This window comes from Rhinolophus ferrumequinum, chromosome 2 (genome assembly GCF_004115265.2).
Source record: "Rhinolophus ferrumequinum isolate MPI-CBG mRhiFer1 chromosome 2, mRhiFer1_v1.p, whole genome shotgun sequence".
Lineage (NCBI taxonomy): Eukaryota > Metazoa > Chordata > Mammalia > Chiroptera > Rhinolophidae > Rhinolophus > Rhinolophus ferrumequinum.
The window spans coordinates 39,068,938-39,095,628 of record NC_046285.1 but is presented as its reverse complement, the minus strand read 5'-3'; the positions used below and the strand labels follow the sequence as shown (position 1 = coordinate 39,095,628).

General features: G+C 33.4%; 1 protein-coding gene across 1 annotated transcript in view; it reads left to right on the top strand.

Annotated features, from left to right (window-relative positions):
* The window catches only part of SLC9C1 (solute carrier family 9 member C1), an 86,168-nt gene that overhangs the window by 44,827 nt on the left and 14,650 nt on the right, over window positions 1–26,691 (top strand). Inside the window, exons 16-23 of the mRNA XM_033134737.1 lie at window positions 4,575–4,770; window positions 7,580–7,762; window positions 9,812–9,961; window positions 11,308–11,359; window positions 12,589–12,737; window positions 21,765–21,890; window positions 23,049–23,147; window positions 23,688–23,861. Coding sequence (XP_032990628.1) covers window positions 4,575–4,770; window positions 7,580–7,762; window positions 9,812–9,961; window positions 11,308–11,359; window positions 12,589–12,737; window positions 21,765–21,890; window positions 23,049–23,147; window positions 23,688–23,861 — 1,129 coding nt within the window. The remainder of the gene's footprint in view (window positions 1–4,574; window positions 4,771–7,579; window positions 7,763–9,811; window positions 9,962–11,307; window positions 11,360–12,588; window positions 12,738–21,764; window positions 21,891–23,048; window positions 23,148–23,687; window positions 23,862–26,691) is intronic.

Sequence of the window (26,691 nt, the reverse complement as noted above, 5' to 3'; positions counted from 1 at the left end):
TTGCTTTGTGGCTGAGACCAGGTAGCCTTGGGCAGGACACATAATGCAGCTGAACTTGGCCTTTGGTGCAATTCTCCCAGGAAACCCCAGGCTGACATGCCCAAAGGCCATCTTCAGACAGAGAGCCAGAGAATCACTGTGCCACCTCTAAGGAGAAAACACCAAAAGGGCAGACTGAGCAGGCACCAGAGCCCTGCTACAGTGAATCATGCTCCATAGGATCAACCCCTGCACAAGAGCTTCTTCACTGTAGACATGGCCCATCCTCAGAACAAATCAACCTGACAATCAATCACTCCCACTGATGTGCCAATAACAAACAAGTCTCAACTACAACAGGAGGGCACATGCAACCTACACAGGAACAAACCTGGAGCACCCAGCTTTGGTGACCAGGGAAACTGTGACATGGGGCCTCACAGGATACGTACTACATAACGTCATTCTACTTAGACCAGGAATAATAGCAGTCCAACTTAATACAGAGAAACAAATACAGGAAGGCAGCCAAAATGGGGAGACAGAGAAACATGTCCCAATAGAAGAACAGAACAAAGCTCCAGAAAAAGAACTAAGCAAAATGGAGACAAGCAATCTACCAGATGTAGAGTTCAAAACAATGATTATAGGGATGCTCGTCGATCTCAGGGAGAACTTCAACAAAGAGATAGAAAACATAAAAATGGAGATAGAAAACATTAAAAAGAACCAGCCAATATGAAGAATACAATAACTGAAATGAAGAATACAATAGAGGGAATCAACAGTAGATAAGACGAAGCATAGGATCAAATCAGCAATTTGGAAGACAATGTAGCAGAAAACACCCAAACAGAACAGCAAAAAGAGAAAAGAATAAAAAAAAATGAGGAAAACTTAAGGGTCCTCTGGGACAATATCAAGTGTACCAACATTTGCATCAAAGGGGTACCAGAAGGAGAAGAGAGAGAGAGCAAAAACTTGAAAACCTATTTGAAGAAATCATAATGTAAAACTTCCCTAACTTGGTGAAAGAAATAGACATATAAGCCCAGGAAGGGCAGAGAATCCCAGAAAAAATGAACCCAAACAGTCTCATACCAAAACACATCATGATTAAAATGCAAAAGGTTAAAGACAAAGAAAGAATCTTAAAAGCAGCAAGAGAAAAGCAGTTAGTTATCTACAAGAGAGCTCTTATAAGACTGTCAGCTAATTTCTCAACAGAAACTTTACAGGCCAGAAGGGATTGGCACAAAATATTCAAAGTGCTTAAAAGAAATGGCTTACAACCAAGATTACTTTACCCAGAAAAGCTATCATTTAGAATCAAAGGACAGATAAAGCGCTTCCCAGACAAGAAAAAGTTAAAGGAATTCGTCACAACCAAACCATTATCACAAGGAATCTTAAGAGGGACTTCTTTAAGACCAAAACAAAATTTTTTAAAAATATGAATAATAAAGTAGCAATAACTATATACCTATCAACAATTACTTTCAATGTCAATGGATTAAATGTTCCAATCAAAAATAGTGTGGCTGAATGGATAAGAAAATAAGACCTTTACATATACTGCCTACTAAAGACTCACTTCAGATTGAAAGACACACATAGAAAGTAAAGGGATTAAAAAAGATATTTCATGAAAATGGAAACAAACAAACAAAAAAAGTTGAGATAGCAATATTTATACCAGACAAAATAGACTTTAAAACAAAGGCTACAACAAGAGACAAAGATGGACCTAGTAATCCTATTTCTGGATATTTATCTGAAGAAGCCCAAAATGCTACTTTGAAGGGACCTGTGCATCCATACGTTCATTGCACAAGAAGGTTGCAACATAAAGCCAGATTGTGGAGAATTTATTGGCATGATGGTCTTATCCATGATGATTCAGGGTCCAATATACTGTCAAGGACACTTGGAGTTGATGCTATTACATTCATGAAATGGTTCTTTGAAACTTGACCAGTTTCAAACTTAATAACCTCCATTAAATGAAGTTCAGATGATAAAAATTAGAATATTTAACCAGATTAATTATATGAGAATGAAGAATCAACCACATGACCTTGTTCCCTGGGAAGACCTGAAGGACTGCCTCCCTTCACTGAGGCAACAGTGAGAAACTCAATTTTAGATGTCTTCTGTTGACAATAGTTAAGGCTGCCATCGAATTGGTCTTTCTAGTATCCAAAGGGTTTTGGAACGGCAGAAGACAAATGGTAGCACTTAAATGTCAGGCATACTTTATTTTATGAACAGCAAACCTGGGGATGGCTAACAAATAATGCATGTTAAAGGGTAATATAAACAGTTAACTACAAATGTTACTTGACTTTTCTAAAGACATAGAGCTGGTGAACAAAGGGATGAGATATCCTACTGCAAAGAAAAGTCATGATCCCACACTCCTTCTGTATATCTAAGTCAACTCTCAGATCCAGAGTCCTTAAGAACAAATTACAGCAATACCACAAGTGTATAGGATAAATATTCTCTCAATCTTTTTTTCAAATGGACCTTTAAAAGTCTCTTGACCAGAGTTACTGTGCATTGGGAAGAAAAGAATACCCAGACTTTTTTTAGTACTTATTATCGACTATATTCCTTATGCTATACTTTACATCCCCATAACTAATTTGTGACAACCAATTTGTACTTCTTAATTCTTTCTCCTTTATCACCCACTTGCCAATCCCCCTCCCATCTGGCAACCATCAAAATGTTCTCTGTATCTGAGTTGGTTTCTGTTTTGTTTATTTTGTTCTTTAGATTCCACATATGAGCAAAATCACATTGCATCTGTCTTTCCCTATCTGATATACTCAACTCAACACAATACCCTCCAGGCCCATACATGCCGCCAGAGATGGCAAGAACCCATTCCCTTCCATGGATGAGCAATATTCCATTGTATATATGTACCACCTCCTTTTTATTCATTCATCCATCAACAAATGCACAGGCTTCCTCTACATGTTGGCCACTGTAAACAATGCTGCAATGAACAATGAAGGTTGCAACATAAAGCCAGATTGTGGAGAATTTATTGGCATGATGATCTTGTTCATGATGATTCAGGGTTCAACATTCTGTCAAGGACTACCAAGCATGCTAGAGAGTGGAATTGTGGATAAGAGAATTTATTTTATATATTTTTAATTTACTTTTTAATGATTTAAGTAGTATAATAATGCATTTTTATTGTTAAATTCTAATTAAATGATTAATCAATTACTGATTAAAGATTGTGTAAAATACTGGATCACTTCCCCATTCCCAGAGGTAGATGTGTTACACAGGTCCTGAAACTTCACAATTTGGGGTCCTCTTTAAGAAAAAGAACATAAAATTATGAACACATAATCATTAAATTGGCAGGGCCCTCCAAGGCCTCGGGCAGTGAGACTGCTTTTCTTGCTTTCTTCTAGCTATAAAATCCTATCTGGCACAGCATTACACTTGAGGTTACCTTTTGCTTAAGTTTATAATGAACTATAATCTGACTTGTTTGTGCCACATAGATGAATTGAAAAAGATATAACGGGAATAACTCACAATTCCTTTAAATCTTTAATGTTGGTATTCATTTCTTAATCCTGGCATGTTATGTTGCTTATTATTATTATTATTATTATTATTATTATTATTATTATTATTATTTTGGCCAAGGGTTCTACTTGGCTACTTGGACCTTCCTGCCATAATGATTTTTATTCTATAGGTCAGTTAGACAATGGGAGTGTTAGGATAGATACTAAGTATGTTCATTCCAATTACACACTTAGGAACTCAGGGAAGTAACCACATAGTGGACGTACTGGACTTCCATGAGACAGAATAGGTCAGAAACTCTGTATATCATCTAGCCTAAAAGGTCAGTCTAACCTGTGAACCATCATAGCATTTCAAGCTTTTGGTATCAGTATCTACTTCTGAGAATGGGGAAGTGTTTTATCCAATAGTTATGGAAACTATTTTTCAAAGCATATACATTAAATTTTTTTGATAAAATGTGTACTCATACTGTTCCACCACCATGCACACGGGGATTTGTTCCCTTGTGATTTTGTGCCTTGAGAAAGAGAGATGCTCATAACACATTGTTAACAGGAAAAAAAAAGACTATAGAACAATATGTACTCGTACGCTACAATTCCTTTTGTGTTTATAGATATTGATCATATAAACAAAAGGATTGGAGTAATATTCAAACTGTTAATAGTAGTCATCTCTGAGAAATGGAATTATTGGCACATGAAAGGGATTCCCCCTTTTTAAAAAATATTTCCAGTTTGAATTGTCCCTGTCTTATAAACCAAAGTATTTCTAAAAAGTAAAAATGAATGAGAGGTGAGGAAGGTCAGAAAGAAAGAGAGAAAACCAGCATCAAGTCATTCAGCAGAGGAGGAAAGTAAAAGGACAATGTGTAAAGTAGGATGTCATGAAGTGTTAGCTAGTGATGGCTACTTCTCAGAATTAAGCTGGGCTCTATAACTATAGATGATTAGAACAGAATTGAGCATAGAATGAAAATAATTCAATGTAATTCTTTTATCAGATAAAACTATCTCTTTTTTTAACAGACATTTCTTTCTTCGTGTATGCCATGAAATAGTATTTACTGATGAATTCGAGTATGTCGGATACCTTGTGATACTAATGAATCTGTTCCCTCTTTTAATTGGTTTGATACCCACCTTACATGATATCTATGAAAGTGAATTAATATATTCTAACTACTCTTTTCTTGGATTTTATATCCTGGAGTCCCTAATTAAGGTAATCTAAAGTGTGTGTGTGTTATATCTAACAAGCAGATTTCCTAACTTCATTTTTCAAAACTAGCTATAGTCTGTTTTCTAAAAGAGCGTATGAAAGTCTCTTCCACTTCTCAAACAAATAAACTTTAATTTTTAAAGACGATTTTTTTTTAGGGTGACTCATAGAACATATCCATACTTTAAGGATTGATTTTGTATTTGAAAAAATAAATTTTAAAATAGTGAGTGTCAAAGGGACCCAGAGTAAGTTTCACAAGTATTGGCAATGTTCTTAAACTTAGCAGGGTAGTGAGAACGTGGATTTTATTACTTTTATATTAAATAGATAAATGAATGGATATATGGATTGGTAGATATTCATTTATAGTTGAAAGATATCATAATTTGATTTTTAAATCCAATATAAAGGTAGTTATTAAATAATAAAACTATATACCCACAAATTGGTAACAGTATTGAGTCATATGGATCAGTAAGTTGTAATATAAAATATTTCAGCCAGAAGATTTAAATAGAAAAATTATATCAGATATTTGGACAAAATGAATGAATCTCAAATTTTTACTTCTATTGTAGTTAAAATGCTACTGCAGAGCCGTGATACTGGGGAGGGGATGGACTCACATCTGGTCACATTGTATGTTACAAATTCCAAGTTCGTTGGAATGGCCATAGGCTATTTCATATATTTTCTCATATATTTAAGAGAAAATAAAGCAATTAAGGTTAGGGTTAGTAATAGGGTGAGGGTGGGAGTGAAGAGTTCCCGAAAATCGTGTAATATATATTATAGCAAAAAGAGTGCTGAGCTGGGATTCTGTAGAGTTGACTCTGGTTTTGGTTTTCTCAAACTGTTAGCTGTTCACAAGGTCACTGAACTTCTCCCACCTTCAATTTTTTTGTTTCTATAAAATGTCAGGGTTGGCCTAAATAATCGAAAATGATCCCTCTAGCTCTACCAGGGGTGCCAGAACAATGTATACACATGACTGGTATTCATCTTTTGTTATCGGTATATGTGGAGTATTACAATTTTAATACCGTTTTCTCCTTTCTTAAAACGTGTACACGTTTTTTGGCACCCTCTGTATTATTCTTTGTACTTTGCGATGTTTAAGCTGCTGTCATAGCCATTCACAACCATAGCGTCATTCAATCAGGCCCACTTAAGACAGTAGCCCTGGACTGTAAACACATGGTTATACTTCATATCTGAGAAGATACTCTCAACTGTGCAATCCTGTTCTTGTTTCTCCCTTCTACTTAACTCAAGATTCATCCTCACTGCCCAATTTGCAAACTTGCCTTCCCTTATCATTTCCTTTACCCTTTTTTCTATTTTGTTCAGTTCTTCTCCTTTGTAATGTGCCTTTTTAAAATATCCATTATGTTCATAACAATAATAATAAATGACAACCTATGAAGCACCGGTCATTTTCATTATAACATTTCGAATCCTTAAATTAACCCTTTATGGTAGATACATATTATGCCTTGCTTTTTACAATTGAGAGAGACCTGAGTGTCTGATAAGTTGTGTACATTTTTTGATGTCATGTAGCTAATGAATAGTAGAATTGGGATCCAGTCCATCAAAGTTTTTGTTCTTTCTAATATACAATATACCTTAAAATTTCCTTCAGGTATTTTCAAACTTTTCCCAAACACTTCAACCTATTAGAGAAATGAATCTTTTGAACCTTTCTCAGGGGAAAGGTAGTCACTCTTTCTCTGAGAGCCAGAGGGTCGCATTACCTGAACTTCCAAACATTCTTTGAAAAACTTATACTCAATAAACCCCTCTTTCTTTGAAGCCCTTTCTTTACTATCCTTTCACGCCAGGCTCTTCCTCTCCTGTGGCTGTATTCCAGTGACCTGAAGATAACTCCTTCACATTTCTAAATACTTGGTATTTGGATAAAGTCTTACTCTTTGTACCTGTTCTTTGAAATTCCTAAGAGAATGATCCAACTTATACTTTGTTTCAATAAGATGGAAATGAGACAACTACAGAAGCTAAATGGTGATTTGAGCAGGACCTCACAAAACCAGGATCTGGTCTTTGACTTTCTAGATTCAGACATTGAGTTTTCTCAGCCCAGCCAAATGTGAGCAGACACAAGGGAAATGACTCCACCACTAAATACACAGGAGTCTGTTTGTAAACAAGCATAGCAATTTCTTAATTTATAATGGAGCACATGTTTTCCTTGGGACACGAATACATCTGCTTCCAAAACTTTCTTTGAATCATGGTGAGTAGGGGGATGAGGATACTAAAAGAAGATAAATTAATCGAAATTAAAAATCAGTATGTTCATTATTTTAATGAAGGACTACACAGGGTGCATTAGGAAAAAAAAAAGGAAAAAAAAATGGGAGTTCCTTACACAGAATAGTAGGGTCAAACAGCATGTTGAAAACAAATGTATTTTCTCTAAACCTACTCTTTCTGTAAAATTCCACAGGAAACCCAATTTCCCAGGCTGACATCCACAATATCTTTGACACTTCCCACTCTCTTAGCTATAGTAGGTTTTCAATCAAAGTTTTTTGAAATAAAAAAGGAATGAATTAATGAACTATCATAAAATAGTACGTATTTTGAATATTTTCTGCTTTGAAATAGATACTTCAATATTTTAACCATTTAATTTCAAATTATTATGATCACTTACTAGTATTTCAGAGAAGTGGAGTCTTAAGGTAGATCAGAGAAAAACCTAACTAGTGATATTTCAGTTATTATGGAAAATGATGTAGTAAAATCACAAACAAGATAATGTAATTTCTTTTTAAATCAACAGGTAGCAGCAATGAGAAAAGAATATTTTTTACATACCTGGAACTTATTTGAATTAGCAATTACACTTATTGGCATCATAGATGTAATATTTAGTGAGACATATTTCTTTTATACTTTTGATTTCATTCAAACAGTGATCTTTTTACAAACTGTTCGATTTCTCCGCATGCTACGCATTTTGAAGGTAAAAAACTAAATAATCCAATTTCAAATTTCTTCTGATTGTTTCATAAAATATAAACTAAAATCAGTTGACTAGTTTTATGGCTTCCACTTTCTGTTGTGCTGATGTTTATATTTTAAATTTTATATTCCTTTAACGAGTTAAGTTTTATAATATATTAGAATTATTCAAATTATATTATAAATTTATTTAGCACATGAATTATAGAAACACTCATCACAGCTTTTTCTTTACTGGAGAGGACTTGAAAAATTCCATATTAACATAAGTGCAAATTAATCCAAGGTAATGTTTATTATAGATGCCTAGAATAAAAGATGAAAATCAACAACAAAAAACTATGCAAACCACTCATGATGACTAAGCAAATAATATACATTCATACAAATCAAGAAACCAAAAAATACACATTTTATGTTTTAAAATTCATAGTATTATAGAATCACAGCATCAAAAAATATCTTTGATTATCCAATACATTTTTTATAACAAGTATGATAGCCTGTTATTTATTTTCTCTATGATTGACTCAATGACATGAATCTCTATCAAAAAGCATATGAAATATATACTGGGGGTGCCAAAAAATATACACATGACTTGTATTCATCTTTCGTTATCGGTATACACTATTACAATTTTAATACAATTCTTTCCTTTCTTAAAATGTGTATACATTTTTTGACACCCTCTGTATATATATACAGATTCTCTCTCTCTCTCTCTCTCTCTCTCTCTCTCTCTCTCTCTCTCTCTCTCTCTCTCTCTCTCCCCTCTCTCTCTCCCTCTCCCTCTCCCTCTCCCTCTCTCCCCCCCTGCCTCTTTCTCTATTCGTACACAAACAAGATACATACACATATAAACACCATGGGAGGAGATACAAAGCTAAGTAAGGCATAGTTCATCTAGAGATAAAGCTAACAGATTAGAATCTGTACATTTAGAGCTTTCTTACATATGTTTAAAAATACTTTTGCTACTGAGAGGCATAAACCTTCCATGTCTAAAAGTATGCAACTAGTAGCCTTTTCCTTTTTAGCATTATATGAGATAGTAAATAATGCTAGTTTGTATTTTGACATGAGGAAAGCAAGTCTAGTATATTCCAGTAACTAGTTAATTCTCTGGTAGGAAGATATGCAGAATCTACCAAATATTTTAAATGAAGAAACTAGTAAGCACCTAAAAAAAGTTTGTTTATATATTCAGGAAACTCTTAATCCTTATCTTATGTCAACTGGTAGAACCTTGGAATATGAAGACAAATTAGATATAGTCTCTCTGTCCCCAGAGAGCTTACTGTAGAACAAAAACAAGTAATCTTGATATTCTACTGTTATGTGGTAGGGTAAGTGCAAAACAGTAGTATGCACAGAATGCTAATGGGATATAAAAGACTTCCTTCATTAGTTGATACTTGAACTGAATCCTGAAGGATGAGCATAAGCTCTTTGAAGATTAATGCAGGTGGTTGGAGTATGAAGACTGTGCTGATAGACAGAAAAATAGGAAACAGCCAACTCTGCTAAATTTAAAGCCCTGTACAATGGTAACAGATAACTTGGAAACTTAAACCCTTAGCAAAGAAACAATGAAGTTAATTGTGAAGTCAAAGAGGGAGTGTAGTTGTGGCAAGTTCTAATCCAAATGAACCATCTAGTAAGAAGTTTAGTAGGAATTTTAAGAGGTAAAAGTGGTGGTACTTTATTGAAAGTCATTTTATGACCTAAGCCCACAAAAAAATTAATTGCATTTGTTTCCAAGAATTTAAACGAGTTGAAAATAGGACTCAAATCTCTATAAGGGAAATAAGTAAAGAATAAAGCCATAACGTCACATAGGTGCCCAACATTATCAGTTATAGGGAAATAGCTCTACCCATAAAGTTATAAAGATACCATGAATATAATAATAAGAACCTTGGACAGGATACTATAGTTACTGTTGGGAGTATGTCACTTATTATTACCTATGTTAGTTAAACTAATCAACACATAATCAACTAAGATTTGTATAATTTATATTGAATAGTAGTCCTCTTTCTTTCAGCTCATAACACCAAGGTTGCTGCAATTCATAGATAAAAAGTTGAGTCATCAGCTATCCTTTAGGTATGCTATACTAAAAGGATATGTCCAAGGTGAAACAGACATAATGACTATAATTGATCAGATTGCAAGTTCTAAACAGGTTAAACAGGTGAGAAAAATTTTAAATACTAAGAAAAAGGTTTATTTCATCCATCCTTTGGTTGCCTTCACCCATCATGTCCTCTGACTATATATGCAAATATGGTCTTTGACTCCTGATTTACTACGTAATTTTTATAAAAATTTAAACGAATCTACATTCAGATTGCACAAATGCCTCCTTACTGAAATGCTGGCACCATACCATCCAGTTAAGAGACTTTTGGAGGATACTTTTTAAAAAGTCCTTGTAGAGACCATCATGAAACCCACATGCAGTGGTCAGTTCCCTCCCAATGCAAGTTCCAGGATCTGTCAGGCTACAAATGCATTAAACAGAAATATCGGAGATGAGAAGTGATGACAGTTTTGAGCAAAGAGAGCTTCCTCATAATTTGCAAAGGCTTCTTCTTTCTATCCCTAATTTTCCCACAGTAAATAGAAGAAGTAAAGGATGGGGATCTGGCAAATGGAAATAAGTAACAATAGCTCATCTAAAGAAAAACCTTGTCTAATTCCTTCATTATGCAGGTGAGCAAAAGGAAACTAAGAGAGGTTAAATTATGATGCCCCAAATCACATAGCTAGTAAACAGCAAAGGGAATTTTAGGGCTTAAGTTTTCATTTTCGCAGTTGAGGCAGATTAACACTGATATGTGCATACAAGTTTGTCAGCTAAGTCAGAAATGTTTACCTTTCAAAGCAATTTAGAACATTTGAATGCTATATGTTATATTCCAAAAGCTTTGTACTTAAGAAAACTGAACATTCAATAAGTAGTAGAACACAAAAAACAGTATCTTTGCTCTCTTCACCACCTATAACTTTAAAATATTTACCCAAATTTTGTTACCTTTTCTAACCACTCATATTTAGCATTACAATTTAGAATAGAGTAGAAAATACAAAAGGACTTGAAACTCTAAGATGTTGTCTACTTTTAGCCCTCATTTCTGCTCTCACGCAGCTTGACCAAACCTTTTAACACACTTATGGTTAAAAGCCACATCTGTGTCCCAAATTTGGAGGCTCTAATGAAGTTTAATGGGAAAGTACCTACCATGTCTGCATTTTTCAGAATCAATAGTATCCTGAAGCAAGTTACTTTAAGGAAAAATATATGACTCACCTTTAGTCTTCTCAAAATCAGCGTAGGTAATGCCAATTCTTCTTCTTCTCCACACTCTTGGTGGAGCAAAATAAAATTTGTTACACAAAATTCAGTTCTAATCCATGAAAAGCAAGCCATCATATTTTTCTTTAGTTATTAATTTAGGTTAAAAGTCCATCAATTGCAAATGTTAAGGCTTTTTATAACTATTTTCCAATGGAGATAATGTATCTTTTGTTCCGTAGATGTTATTAACGAGGATAATGAGGAATACGGTACAAGCTATGAAAGAGCTAGGTAGGTACCTCTCACCCTGAAGATTAATGACCATCTCTTATCATCACTACTTTAGGGAGGCCATGGTTTTGATAACTAAACTGATTTTTCAGAGAACCTGCTTAATTCTAATAATAAAGTGGATAACTTCAATAATCAATATGATCATATTTTGGGCTAGATGGGAATAGTATAATATTACCTCTCCAAATTTGTCCTCTCTGCTGTATACCACAATGAAGTCCTTTTAATTTTGTTTTAAAGAAAACACATTTTCATGGCATGATTATAAATGTTATTAGTACCTCATAAGTTCTATTTTCTTCCAAACCAGAAGTGTGCATACCATCCTGAGAAACATAAAAACTTATTTTTTTCCTTTTACTTGCCACGGAGCTGCCATCTGAGAATTTAGGCTTTATAATGAGTTGAAATCAGAACAGAGTCTCAATGATCTATATTATGGCTGCTAGGAGGCTCAATGTCCAAACAAAACAACAGCCTATTCTGTGAATCATGCCAGGTCATGCTCCTAGTGCAGGATAAGTCCCAGAAGTAGGACAGACACACCCCGATGTGTGAGGAGGAGGAGGTTTGATACCAGATGGTGGGCAGCAAAAGGACACAGCCTGGGAATGAGGCCAGGCTTGACAGATCTTGCATGGCAGATAGTTCTCAAGCCAGACAAGAAGTCATGACCAAGGAAAAGCCCAAATGTACAATCTAAGAGGATGAAATTCTCATGGGCACCCAGGAATCCAGATCAGACAGAAGAGCATAAGTGGATGTAGTATGTAGATGCATAGACAGGGTGAGTGGAAAATGACGCAGGCTGAAAGGACTTAATCAAAGCCATATCTAACTAAGTGCGCAGTCTATCACCAAAAATTCTGATTCAAACAGAATAGAAAAGCAGGTCATGAACTCCAGACCTAGAGCCCAGAAGAGTCTCTCATGTCCAGTGCAGATAGATTGTTATAATTATTCATCCTAGAGCTGAAGCTCTTTGTCCTTTTTCATGGGTTTAGGCAAAAGTATGAGCTGATGACAGGAAAATGGCGGGCAGGCCGAACTCTGCAACTACTGCTGAATTATAATTGATTGCAGAGACCTAATCAGGGAGAGAGCTACGATTTGCTGGCTAGAGGGTTGTACTCCACGGAATAAGGGCAGAAATATTACCTCATTGTGCAAATGGAATATTTTTTAAATGTCCTTATTTCATCTGAAAATATTTTGTTATTTTTCAGGCTACTTAGAGTATGATCACCCAGAAATTGCTGTCACTATGAAAACAAAGGAGGAGATTAATGTCATGCTCAATTTGGCTAAAGAAATTGTTAAGCTTTTCAGGTTAAAAGGAATTCTTCATAAAATTGAAGCTTCGGAAATTAATAAGGTGAGTTAGAATATCTTCAAAGCACATACACTTACTTGATATATTGTCATTTATGATCTTCAAACCTACTTTTGTCTCTTTCCAATATAAGCCATCCCTGAGATATGAATGTCTAGCTTAAAATAATTGTCTAGGAAAAAAGGCACACATTATAGAGAATTTCCTTCCTTCCTTTCTCTAAATTATTTAAATGGTACCATGACATGTGAAAAGATAGACACTCCCTATTAATTCTCTAAGTACAAAATTTATTCCCAAAATTGAGAATGTAATAAGAAAAAAACCATAAAGTAATTACGCTTGTAAATACATATGCAAAACTTCTTAACATAATAGTAGCTACTTGAATCTGGCAGTATATTCAAAGCATATTATACTATGACTAAGTAGGTTTACCTCCCAAAAAAGCTATATAATTCACTTATTAAGAGATTGAAGAAGAAAAGCCATTTGATAAAATTCAACCTTCATTCAGAATGTTCAAAAAAATCTTACAAGGTATTAAGAAGTACAAATTGGTAGTTTCAAATTGTTAAGGCAATGTAAAGTAAAGCATAAAGAATATAGACAATAATATGATAATAACTATGTATAATGCCAGGTGGGTGGGTACTGGGCTAGTCAAGGGAATATATAGCATGTGAAATTAATATAAAATAATATTGAATGTCAAGTGTAATTGAAAAAAATTAAAAAGTAAGGGGAAAAGTGAAAGGGAATAAATTTCCAGGTATAAAACAAATAAGTCATGGGGATGTAATGTACAGTATAGGGAATGTAGTCAATAATATCGTGATAGTGTGGTATGGTGTCAGATGGTTGCTGGATTTGTCATGGTGATGAATCACTTTTTTAGGTATATAAATGTTGAATAACTATGATGTATACCTGAAGCTAATATAATATTGTATATTGGCTATATTTTAATAAAAATCTTTTTAAAATATTACAAGGCTAACAAGAGAAGTAACATCCTTGCCTGGATAAAGAGTATCCAGATGACAAAACATTTAGATGTATTTCCATTAAAGTCAGGAACCAAAGAAGTATGAATAGTGTTATTCCAAATATTAAATACTGTGCTGAAAGTCTTACCCAGGTCAATAAGAAAAGAAAGGAAATTGACAGATGGAAATTTTGGAAAGAGACAAAAATTTTTATTGTTTATTGATTGTTTAATTTAAAATTCTAGGGAATTAATTTAAAAACAGTAGCATTAATAAAAGAATTCAGTAGGGTATACAGAAATAAAATCAATATTCAAAATTCTTCCCCAACTAAAGAAAATATAGAAAAATATTCTATTCATAATAGCAATTTAAAAATTTAAATCATTAAGTGTGAACCCAACATAAAATATATAATACCCATGTGTCAAGAACTGAAAGGCCTATTTGGGCAGGTAAAAGAATTAGTCACTTTGAAGACAAGTCAATGAAAATTATCACATCCAAGGAATAAAAAGAAAAAGTTTGAGGAAAAGTGAAGAGTCTAAGACTTGTGGGACCCATCAAGTGGACCAACATATGAATTGTGGGAGTCCCACAATGTGAAGAGAGAGAAAGGGACAGAGAGAATATTTTAGAAATAATAGCAGGAAACTTCCCAAAATTGATGGAGTACATGAATATTAATATCCAAGAAGTTCAGTAAACTCCAAGGAGAATGAATCAGAGACCCACACCAAAACTCAAAAAACAAATGAAAATTTTGAAATCAGCAACAGGAAAGCAACTCATCACATACAAGGGATCCTCAATAAGATTATCAGAAGATGTCTCATTAGAAACTTTGGAGACAAGAAGGAAGTGGGCTGATATATTCAGACACTAAAAGAAAGAAAAAACCTGTCAACCGAGAAACCTTCATATGTCCAGCAAAACTGTCCTTCAGAGGTGAGGGAAAAATTAAGACATTTCCAGATAAACAAAAGCTAAGAGAGTTTATTATCAATAGAACTGCCCTGAAAGAAATGCCAAAAGGAGTTTTGCAAATTGAAATGAAAGGACATTAGACTGTAAGTGCTTTCTTATCCATAATTACTTTAAAAGTAAATGGATTAAACTTTTCAATCAAAACACAAAGATTGAAAGAATGGATAAATAACATGATCAAACTGTATGTTTTTTTCAGGAAAACTGGATATCCACATGCAAAAGAATGAAGTTGAATCCAATACCACATATAAAAATTAACTCAAAATAAATCTATGAACTATATTTGAAAACTAAAACTATAAAACTCTTAGATGAAAACCATTTTGGCAATGGCTTCTGGCACCAAAGGCACAGGCAAAAAAGAAAAAAAGAAAACAGACAAATTGCACTTAATGAAAATTAAAATATAAAAAAAATGCACATGATGCACTTCATGTACATCATAAGGCACTATCAACAGAATAAAAGAGCAACCTACCGGATGAGAGAAATTTGCAAGTCATATATCTGATGAGAAATTAATATCCAGAATATAGAGAACTCCTAAAACTCAACAACAAAAACCATGCCACCCAAGTCAAAAATGGACAGAGAATTGAATAGATATTTCTACAAAGAAGATATACAAATAACCATAAGTACATGTAAAGATGTTTAACATCACTAATCATTAAGGAAATGTAAATCAAAACTACAATGAAATACCACTTTCATACCACTTATTACTATTACTATAAAACTACTATTACTATTACTATAAAACAGAAACAAAAACAAAATCCTAATGCACTGTTGATGGGAATGTAAAATGGTACAGCCACTGTGGAAAACAGTGTGACACTGCCTCAAAAAATTAAAATTAGAATTACCGTAAGATCCAGCAATTCCACTTCTGAGAATGTACTTTAGAACATAGAAAGCAAGATCTCAAAGAGGTATTTGTACACCCATGTTCATAGCCTCATTATTCACAATTGCTAAAATTGTGAATAATTGAAAGACAATTCCAGGGTCCACTGGTGGATGAATTGGTAAGCTAAGTGTAGTACATACTTACAATGGAAATTATTCAGCTTTAAAAAGGCAGGAAATTCTGACATATACTATAACATGGGAGAACCTTGAAGACATGCTAAGTGCAATAAGACAGTCACAAGGAGACAAATACTATATGATTCCAATTATGTAAGGTACTTAAAGCTGTCAAAATCTTAAAGACAGAAAGTAGAATGGTTGCCAGGACCTGGAGGGAGGGAAGAATGTGGAATTATTGTTTAATGAGTATAGAATTTCAGTTTTGCAAGATGAAAAGAGTTCTGGAAATGAATGGTGCTGATTGTTGCACAGTATAATTGTATTTAATACCAGTAAACTGTATTCTTAAAATGGTTAAGATAAGAAATTTTATATTTTTTGTATTTTATCACAAGTGAAAAAAATGGGGGGGAAAGTGAGACAATGTTTACCTTACTTTACATGATATAAATCCACAATAATCAAATAATGTGGAATGAGAATAGAATTTAAAAAGAAATAAAACATATACATGGAATAGACTTGAGTCCAGTAGCAGAGCTAAATGAACACAGCGATATAGTCCACACATATATTAAGATGATATTGCAAATTAGGGGGAAAAAATAGATTATTCAGTAAGTGATGCTGAGACATTCAAAATTCATATGGAAAAAATAGCATTAGGTCTATACCCACACCACATAGGGAAAGAAATCTTCCAGATGTAATGATGATTTCAACATGAAAACTTATGCAAATGTTATCAAATATAAAGAATATGTTTGTATTCTTGATGTAGGAAACGCTTTGTTTTTAACCATTCACAAAACCCAGCACTGTTAGTGTAAACGTTAGTAAATAATCCTGCATATGTTTTAGAATTTATTATGTTGTAATATATTTCAAACAAGTAAAGAAGCAAGGCACAACTTGGAAGATAGTCGTAGCAAAAATTACACACTAAGTATTGATAGGAATACTATCTAAAAATTCCCACAAATCAATGAAAAAGGGCAAAGAATCCTATAAAAACTGAGGAAAAAATATGAAACAGGCATTTCACAGGTGCAAAATGAAAATTTGCCAATGAATGTTTGAAAAGATATTTGACATTGCTAGTAACCAAGGAAATAGAAACTACTCGTAAAATATTAATAAATACCAGATTTTGTCCATTAAATCAGCAATAATGGAAAAAACTGTCAATGTTCAATGCTAATGAGGTTATGATAAAATAGACTTAAATGTGGCACAATAAAATGCAAATGAGTACAGACATTTTGGAGGGCAATTTAGCAAATAAAACTTTTAAAATGCATACCCTTTAAACCAACAAATATATATGTAGAAATATGCAGATATTTAAAAATAACAAAGATACGTCCTCAAACATATGTTAGAAACAACCTGTATGTCCATCAAATTGGGAATGATTTGTAAAAATTGTGATACATCCATGTAAATGATCATTACATGTAAATTAACAAGAATAAGAAAAATCTACATACACTGACATGAAAAAATATACAAAAATATATTGTTAGTAGGAAAACAAGTAATTTCTAAAACAATGTATAATATAATCAACTTAGACTTTTAAAAAGTTTATATATATATACATATATATATATACACATACATATACTATTTTGAAAAAATGTGGAATTTTTTTAGACAAAAATATATGAAACTTAATATTGGTTGCATCTGGAAGAAAGAGTGGTAGGGAAGGAGGGAGGATGAAGAAAGCCTCAGCTATTATTTTATTTATAATGCTTATAATGCTTAAAACTTTTACTTGGAAATGTTTTCATATATCACTTGTATAATAAGTAAACAAATTTTTTAAAGAAGAATTTGTACTTATATATGGTCTCTTAAGAATTTGTACTTATATATGGTCCCTCTCTGCCCTGTTGCCACAATTTTCCTGAGGTATCCAGAAAAATATCCTGAAGACACAGATAGTCTAGCTTATAATTCTATAGGTTACTTCATTACCACACAATACCTGTATGCCTTATAAGAATAAGCAAACTAACCATCATCAATGTAAATTATTTTTACTTTTATTATTTTTAATGAACTTGTTTAAGGTTTTGTTTTCAGTTATAGTTTACATTCAATATTATTTATTAGTTTCAGGTGTACAACATACTGTTTAGACATTTATATAATTTACAAAGTGACCCCCCCCCCCAATAAATCTAGTATACGCTTAGCACCATACCTAGAAGGGTATTAGGCTAAGTGAAATAAGTCAAACACAGAAAGACAAATACTGTATGATTTTACTTATAAGTGGAATCTAAAAAACAAAATAAAACAGAAACAGACCCATAGATACGGAGAAAAATGGATGGTTACCAGATGGGAGGTGGATTGGGGGGCTGAGTGAAAACGGTGAAGGGATTAAGAAGTACAAATTGGTAGTTACAGTGTAGATAATTTTTAGGTTAATCTCATTTTACCGTTTAATGGTCTAGTCTGTAATTTCACTTGACTGCAGTGAGAAGACCTGTGAAAAGGGGCACCTTCCCGGAATAAAAAATATGTAACACTGGAGGAAAACCTATAAAAATTCATAGTAAAATAATACAAATAGAATAATAAAAGACAGAAAAAAACAATAATATTATATTTCTACTTGCTTGATCCTCACAGCAACTCTATGAGTTGGGGGCTATTCTTGTCCATATTTTATATAAGAGGAAACGGAGGCACAGGGAGATTAAGTGACCTGCCCCAAGTTCAGTCAACTATGGAGACAGTATTCTAACTTAAGAATTCTGATTCCAGAGTCCATGCTTTTAAACACAATACCATCAAAAACCCAAAGTAGAAAGAGATGGCTGTATTTCTGGCTAAAATGAGTAGGACTTTTAAACTTAGAAAATGAAGATTGATATAAGTAATTATGGGGAGAATTTACCCTGTTGGAAATAGAAATAATGATCAGAAGCAATGCCATTTGGAGTGTTTTACATAACAATGCTAGGTCAAAGTTAACATTCTTCCCATATGGATAATCAATTGATCCATCATAATTTATATCCAAGATATACATAAGATATGATTCTACCCTATTGTACTGCAGTGGAACACTTCATAAATTAAGTGACCGTGTATGTGTTGCGTTTCTGGACTCTTTTTTTGTTATGTCTTTGTTTTATTTATCTACTACCATTGAATCTTTTTCAATGCATATCACACCGTCTTATATTGAGACTTAATAAACCTAAATATTTGATTGTGTGTATCTTCTAGCTTTGTTCTTTTCTTCAAGATTATTTTGACTTGCTTTGGTATGTTGTATTTACAAATAATAGAATGAGCTTGTCAATTTCCATTAAATAACCTACTGAAATTTCCATTGGGATTCCAGTAAGCTTGTAGATCAATTTAGAGAGAATTGACATCTTTGTGATATTGATTCAATCTATTACACATCTCTCCACTTAATTAGGTTATAATTTTGTCTCAATACAATTCTTGTGCTTTTCTGTGTAGAGTTCTTGCATCTATTTCATTCATGAACCTGAACTCTTATCTCATACCACACACAAAAAAATGAATTCCAGAAATTCCAGATGGATTGTACATAACTTTAAATAGTCAATAATGTTGTAATAACTATGCATACTAGATGTATACTTCATAAGCTATATAAATGTCTAATCACTATGTTGTACACCTAAAATTAATATAATGCTGTATGTCAACTGTAATTGAAAAATAAAACAATTATTTAAAATAATAAATAAATAAAAGGTAAACAAGCTTCTAGAAGATAACAAAATAGTTTTTATGATGGTGGTATAGGTAAAGATTTCTTAAACAGGAGAGAAATTTGGGTTTAAATAATGTTTAAATTGAGAAATTCTCTTTATTATAAAATTAAGAGAAAGAAATGACAATCCACACAGAGGTAGAGGATATTTTCAAAATAAATATATCCAAGAAAGGGCTCATGTCCAGAATATATAAAATTTTCTTATAACTCAATAAGAATAAAAAAGAAAACCGATTTTTAAAAAAATGGGCAAAAGGTTTGAATAGGCACTTCACAATAAAAGGTATCCAAAGAGCTAAAGGGAAGTAAAAGCTAAAATAAATGAATGGGACTATATCAAACTTAAAAGCTTCTGCACAGCAAAAGAAACCAGCGACAAAATAAAGAGGCAACCAATTGAATGGGAGAAGAGTTTTGCAAACAGTGCCTCCGATAAGGGGGCTAATATCCAAAATATACAGGGAACTCATGCAACTCAACAACAAAAAAAACCAAACAACCCAATTGAAAAATGGGCAGAGGACCTGAAGAGACATTTCTCCAAAGAGGACATACAAATGGCAAATAGACATATGAAAAAATGCTCAACGTCACTAATCATCAGAGAAATGCAAATAAAAACCACAATGAGATATCACCTCACTCCGGTTAGAAAGGCTTTCATCAACAGGACAAATAGTAACAAGTGTTGGAGAGGCTGTGGAGAAAAAGGAACCCTCATACACTGTTGGCGGGAATGCAGACTGGTGCAGCCACTATGGAAGGCAGTGTGGAGGTGCCTCAAAAAATTACAAATAGAATTACCATATGACCCAGCAATCCCTCTCCTGGGTATCTACCCAAAAATATCTGAAAACATTCATACATAAACACACGTGTGCTCCAATGTTCATTGCAGCTTTGTTTACAGTGGCCAAGACATGGAAACAACCAAAATGTCCTTCGATAGATGAATGATAAAGAAGTTGTGGTATATATACACAATGGAATATTATTCAGCGGTAAGAAAAGATGAAATAAGACCATTTGTGACAACATGGATGGGTCTTGAGATTATAATGCTAAGCGAAATAAGTCAGACAGGAAAAGCAGAGAACCATATGATTTCACTGATATGTGGTATATAAACCAAAAACAACAAAAGAACAAGACAAACAAATGAGAAACAAAAACTCATAGACACAGACAATAGTTTAGTGGTTACCAGAGGGTAAGGGGGGTGGACGGTGGGAGATGAAGGTCAGGGGGATCAAATATATGGTGATGGAAGGAGAACTGACTCTGGGTGGTGAACACACAATGGGATTTATAGATGATGTGATACAGAATTGTACACCTGAAATCTATGTAACTTTACTAAAAATTGTTACCCCGATAAACTTTAATTAAAAAATAAAAGGGGTCAAAAAATGAAATACCCATACACGATTACCAGAATACTTAATTAAAAAAAAAAGTTGGCACTACCAAGTGTAGACAAATGATATGGAACAACTGGAATATTAGAGTGGAAGTGTAACCTGATGCAATCACCTTGAGAAATTGATAAATCTACTAAATTTGAACACATACATCTTATGACACAGAAATTAGATTATATAACCATATATCTGACAGAAATATGTACATATATACAGCAAACAGATACTCATACAAACATTACAAAGCCCAAAACTGGGGCAACCCAAATGCTAATCAACATTAGATAAAGCTTCTATACAACAATGAAAATGATATGAATGAATTTTTGCTCCCTGCAACATTGTAGATGAATCTCAGAAACACAAAGTTGAGCAAGTGAAAACAGACACAAACAGTACATACACTTTGATTTTATGGAGATTAAAGCTCAAATTCAGACAAAGCTCAACTCTGGTGGTGGAAGAATGGCTATCTGTAGATAGGAGCAACGACTCGTAGACAACATATGGGAGAATTCTAGGGTAGTAAATGTGTTATTTCTTAATCTGGGTGCTGGCTAGAGATGTTTTCACACTATAAATGTTCTTTGGGTGGACTTTTATGATTTGTGCACTTTTTGCTTATCTGCTATATGTCAGTGAAAAGATTTATTTTTAAATGTTTAATCTATGATTTCAGAATATGATAACAGAAAAGTGCTCTAAGAGGAAAGTGTTTGGAGTTTTCCATGGAAGAACCAAAATCTCAGCAAAGCAAAAATAAATAAATAGTATATAAATAGTGTATAAGCTATAATTGTTTTAACATTCTGTGAACACTAGTTATGTTCATCTTCTTTCTTAAATTTTGTGTTTTTAGTTAATAATGGCCAAAAAAAGAGAGTTACTTGATTTTCAACCTATTATCAAGACTCTTACTATTGGTGAAGCACTATACCATATTCCATGGCTAGGTAAAGGGAAAAACCATATAAAATTTTTTAAGGTAAGATTTTTTTTTTTTATTTCCTAGTAATGCCATCTTTGATGTAATACCATCTTTAATACACTAACAAATGATCTTTTAAAAAATATTTAACCATGATACTTTGCAGTTTAAAATTCTTTAGATGTGCTTTATGCCTGTAGGATAAAATCAGAATCCCTTTGCAAAGATTTTCCATGGTATGCCTCCTGCCTATCTATCTTCATCCTCTGTTGCCCATTTTTTGTATACCCCATACTCTATTTATCCTGTATTACTCATGTTTCCCCAAGTACTTTACACTGTTTTCTAATTCCTTTTCCCTGTGGGTACTATTTACTTTTCTTGAAATCCCCTTGTTTTCAAACCTTCCCTGCTTATTTCTTCTCCAGAAACAACCCCACCAAAGGTACTCAGAAAAGTAGGCTTGGGGTCAAACACCCTACCTGTAGAAGGTCATCCTGTGGTCTACCCTGAGTTTGGAGGACCAGAGGTGTCACCATTGTATCCGTTATATACCTTTCTTACAGCATCAAGTAAATTACATTACAATCACCCTTACATCTCTCTTCCAAACTGTATCTTTTAGCTCATCCAACTTTTGAATATCCAGCCCCTGGCACTTTGCATATTCCATAATGGTAGCTCAAGTAAGTGTTTGTGGAATGAACAAATAAATGGGTCTATCTTGTTCTAATAACATTCTTTCTTTGTACCTATTTGGTGTGAAAAGACCAATTATATTTGCTCACCTGATTAAAACATTTTGAATGAATAAATTTTTTGTTTACTTCATCAGATGTTTAGAGCATGAGTATGCATGCATAAGACATATATGTGTAACTAGCCTGCATCTGTTCTGATTATTTTTCATCCAGATGAAATATTTTCATTCTTCCAGTACATTTTTATCCCTACATTAGATAATTTCTTTCTTAATCCATGCATAAATACCCCATCTGAATTTACATATACCTATGAACATTCACCTTCTTCTCTTTGCTATTCATAATTCCTATGTTCTCTTACAAATTTATTATTAACACAGTATTGCAGATATCATTGAGTGAAAGTGACTTTAAAAATGTAAAAACTTTTTTATTAAAATGTAAACTTCAATATCCCCAACCATTGCAAAAATACTGTTTATAGCTTATATATTCAGTAATTATTTTTTAGGAAAGAACCCTATTGGTAACATATGATTGTGGAAATGATATATTTGAAGAAGGTGATGAGCCCAAAGGAATTTACATAATTATTTCAGGCATGGTAAAGGTAAGGCAGAGTTACTTATAAATGCACTTGTGAGCATTAGTTTTAAAATTTTATAAAATTGACAATAGTTTCCTATGTTAAGAACTGCATTGTTCCTTTTTTAGGACAGCAATTACCAACCAAACAACAATTTTTTTTTGTTCAAACACAATGGATAACACTACCCATCACCTTTTAAGCCATACTTTGCCATAAATAACAAAAATAAAAATCAAATAGATTATCTTTAAGATGGAAAATCATAATACAAATTGTTATTCATCTTGTTTGTCTGAGTGGGGCATTTTGCCATTGTAAGGCAGATAAAGTTTGGCTGAGCAGGAAGCAGCAGAACATCAGAGTATTTAAGAACCCTTTGTTCCTAAGTCATTACTAATTTAATAAATTTGCATAAAAATGTATGAGTAATAAGTATTCTCAAAATAATGTGGAGATATATATATATAAATTGTTAAAACCAAAAGTAAAAAAGCCATAAATTAGATAGTTTTGGTAAATTAACTAGCATACATATTTTTCTCTTTCTTTGTTCCTCAACAGCTTCAAAGATCAAAGCCAGGTTGGTTAATTGACCAAATATTCTGGGAGTTGGAGGAGAAAGATCATCAGATAACTTATACAGACTATGTGCTCAGTGGGGAAATAATAGGAGAGCTGAACTGTTTAACTAATGAACCCATGAAATATTCTGCTACCTGCATAACTGTAGTGGAGGTCAGAAAACATCACGTTATGTCTTACTGTTGTACTTTGTTAAATATCTAGTATGAAATTTAAGATTATTTTTGTACTTAGTATGCTTACAATCTAGTGGAAATTTTAGAAAAGAATAGGAATAGTAAAGGAACAGAACTTGTTAACAGAATTATATTTATCTAGTATGATGTCCTGCCAAAATGCCTTGCAAATGTTATCCAACGAGATTGAAAGAATTTAATCAGAAAAACGGTTATATAAGATCTCTAATGGGGAAATGAGGTAGGATATGTTTACTATCAAAACCATAATTTGGAGGGTAAGAAAGGGGAAAAGTCAGAGAGCTAAGATCTATTAATAGAAAAGTTGAGCAAAGTGGATGGAAGTTTCCCTAGCTGAGATTGAGGATAAAACCCTCAAAGCAACAGAGGCTCCCACTGGCTTAATTTGAACTTGAAAAGAACAATGACTGCAAACAAATGAACTCCATAAATATATAAAACTCCACAAGTTGATAACAATACCAATTTAAAAAATTTCCAATAAGATTGCTGGGATATCAACTTATTAGTCTGAAAATTGATTTTTTTTTCTAAGAGAAAGAAGTACACACTTACCCTGCCTTTCCTCTACGAATTCTACTAAGATAGCAAAAAAATGATGAGGAAAAATTTTTCTGTAAAGAAGAATTCCAGCTAACAAATATAGAATGAGAGAATTAGAATACCTCCATTTTGCCATCTCTAATGAAATAATAGATCTAGGCAATAACCGTCAATCGACACTAACACTACTAAGTGGTGTGTTAATGGGAAAAGTACCTGGCTGACACCCTTAAGGACAATCTTAGCATCATTAAAAGTGGGACAACTGAGCATCAGGTACCTCATGATATGAGGCAGCAGAAGTACTAGCACCACCCCATGAAGTCTTCCCACACAAGAAAAGAGAAAACCTGAAGCCTCTAGATCTAACCAGTTTACAGAAAATGCAAGAAGGCAGAAACAAGTTAATTGACACCTTGACAAAATAATTAGCTAAATTCAGAATGTGGAAGGCCTTCAAGCCAAACGACCAATTTTTTCCCCAGCAAATCAGTGGCATGAAAAGGGGATGGGGAGGAGGAAGAAGGCAAGGGAAAACTTTAAAATGTCTCTTATCATTCAGCAATGCATATTAGAATATTTACAAGTGAAATTATACAATACTTGTGATTGCATGAAAATACTCTATGCGTCTGCTTTTGGCTATAATGAAGTTCTTGGTAACATACTAGCACACCTACCATAAGCAACCATAGAACTTGACAAAATATGTTTGTCATTGGAAAATAGTCAGTATAAGTCTGGGAACTTTGACAGAAGAGTAACTCACAAGATAAGCCATATATTCACCTTGACCCTCTGGCCAGGACAGTTTCCAGCCACACACAAAGGACTCCAAGCAGAAGACAATGATCCTGCTGAGCTAAGAAGGGGAAGATCAGAAGTTATGGCAGCTCAGCTGACTGGAATCTGCAGGGCTGGGCCTAGGGGAAGGAGTTGGACAGGGAGAGACCGAGGAGTCTACATGATGGTTCGTTACAAATGATTGGTTGAAGGATGGGCAATATACACAGGACGAGACAAAACTAAAATTTATCAGATTGTTAAGAAAGGAACAGAGGTCAAGAAGTGTCAGTGATTAGGGATGTTTAAGATTTTGTCAGTGTAGGGGTTTGGAGAAATTTACCCCTTTTCCCTCTTAAGTCTTCTGGCCAATTGAATAATTAAAATGATATAGGATAGATTAACAGAAGAAAATAACAAAATTTAATTATGTGTGTGCATACAAGATTCCATAAGAAGATGAGTTCCTAGGACATTCAGGCAGTTGAGGCTTATGAGCCATGGAGCTAAGGAGAAAGGAAGGGGGAGTAATGATTTAGGACTTCAAAGAGGAAGAAGGCAATTCACATGGAGATGGAGAAGCAAGTGTTTGGTAAACAAATGTTTGCTGGGTCACATGTTATCTATTTCAATTCTGTAAAAAACAAATTCATTTCAAGTTGATCATTGCTAGTATAGGAAAATACAGTGGATTTTGGAATTTGAAGTTATACCTTGATACCATGCTAACTCCACTATAAACTCTAGTTATTTTTGGTAGATTTTTTTAGGAATTAACAAATGTAGATATCATGTCATCTGCAAAGACAATTTTAGTGTTTCCTTTATAATTTTTATGTCAGTTTATTTCTTTTTCTAGTCCTATTGTACTAGGTAAATAGGAATAAAGTTAATGAAAGATGGGTAAGCTCTCTGCAATAAAAACTACAAAACATTTTTTAGAGCACTTACAGACTCTAAATAAATGGGGAGGTATAACACATTTATGGATTAAAAGCCGTAATTTTTTAAAGATGTCCCTTCTTCCCAAATTGATCTATAGATTTAATGCAATCTCAATGAAATCTCAATAGATGCTTTCTTATAGAAATTTATAAGCTGCTTGTAAAATTTATATGGAAATACAAAGTACCTAGAACAGACAAAACAAAATTTGATAATATTAGGTGACCTACCACTACCTGATTCAAAGACTTATTACAAATCTATAATCATCAAGACCATGTGGTACTAGCTTAAGGTTAAGCCAATACCAAAATGTAGGTCAGTGGAACAGGGGAGAGATTCTGGAAGTAGATCCACATATATATAGTCAATTGATTTTTGACAATAATAGTATTTTCAACAAACGATCCTGAAAATACTAAATATCCTTGTGGACACAATGATACATTCTGCACAAAAATTAATTTGAAATGGCCATAGACCTAAACATAAAACTAGAACTATAAAAATTCTAG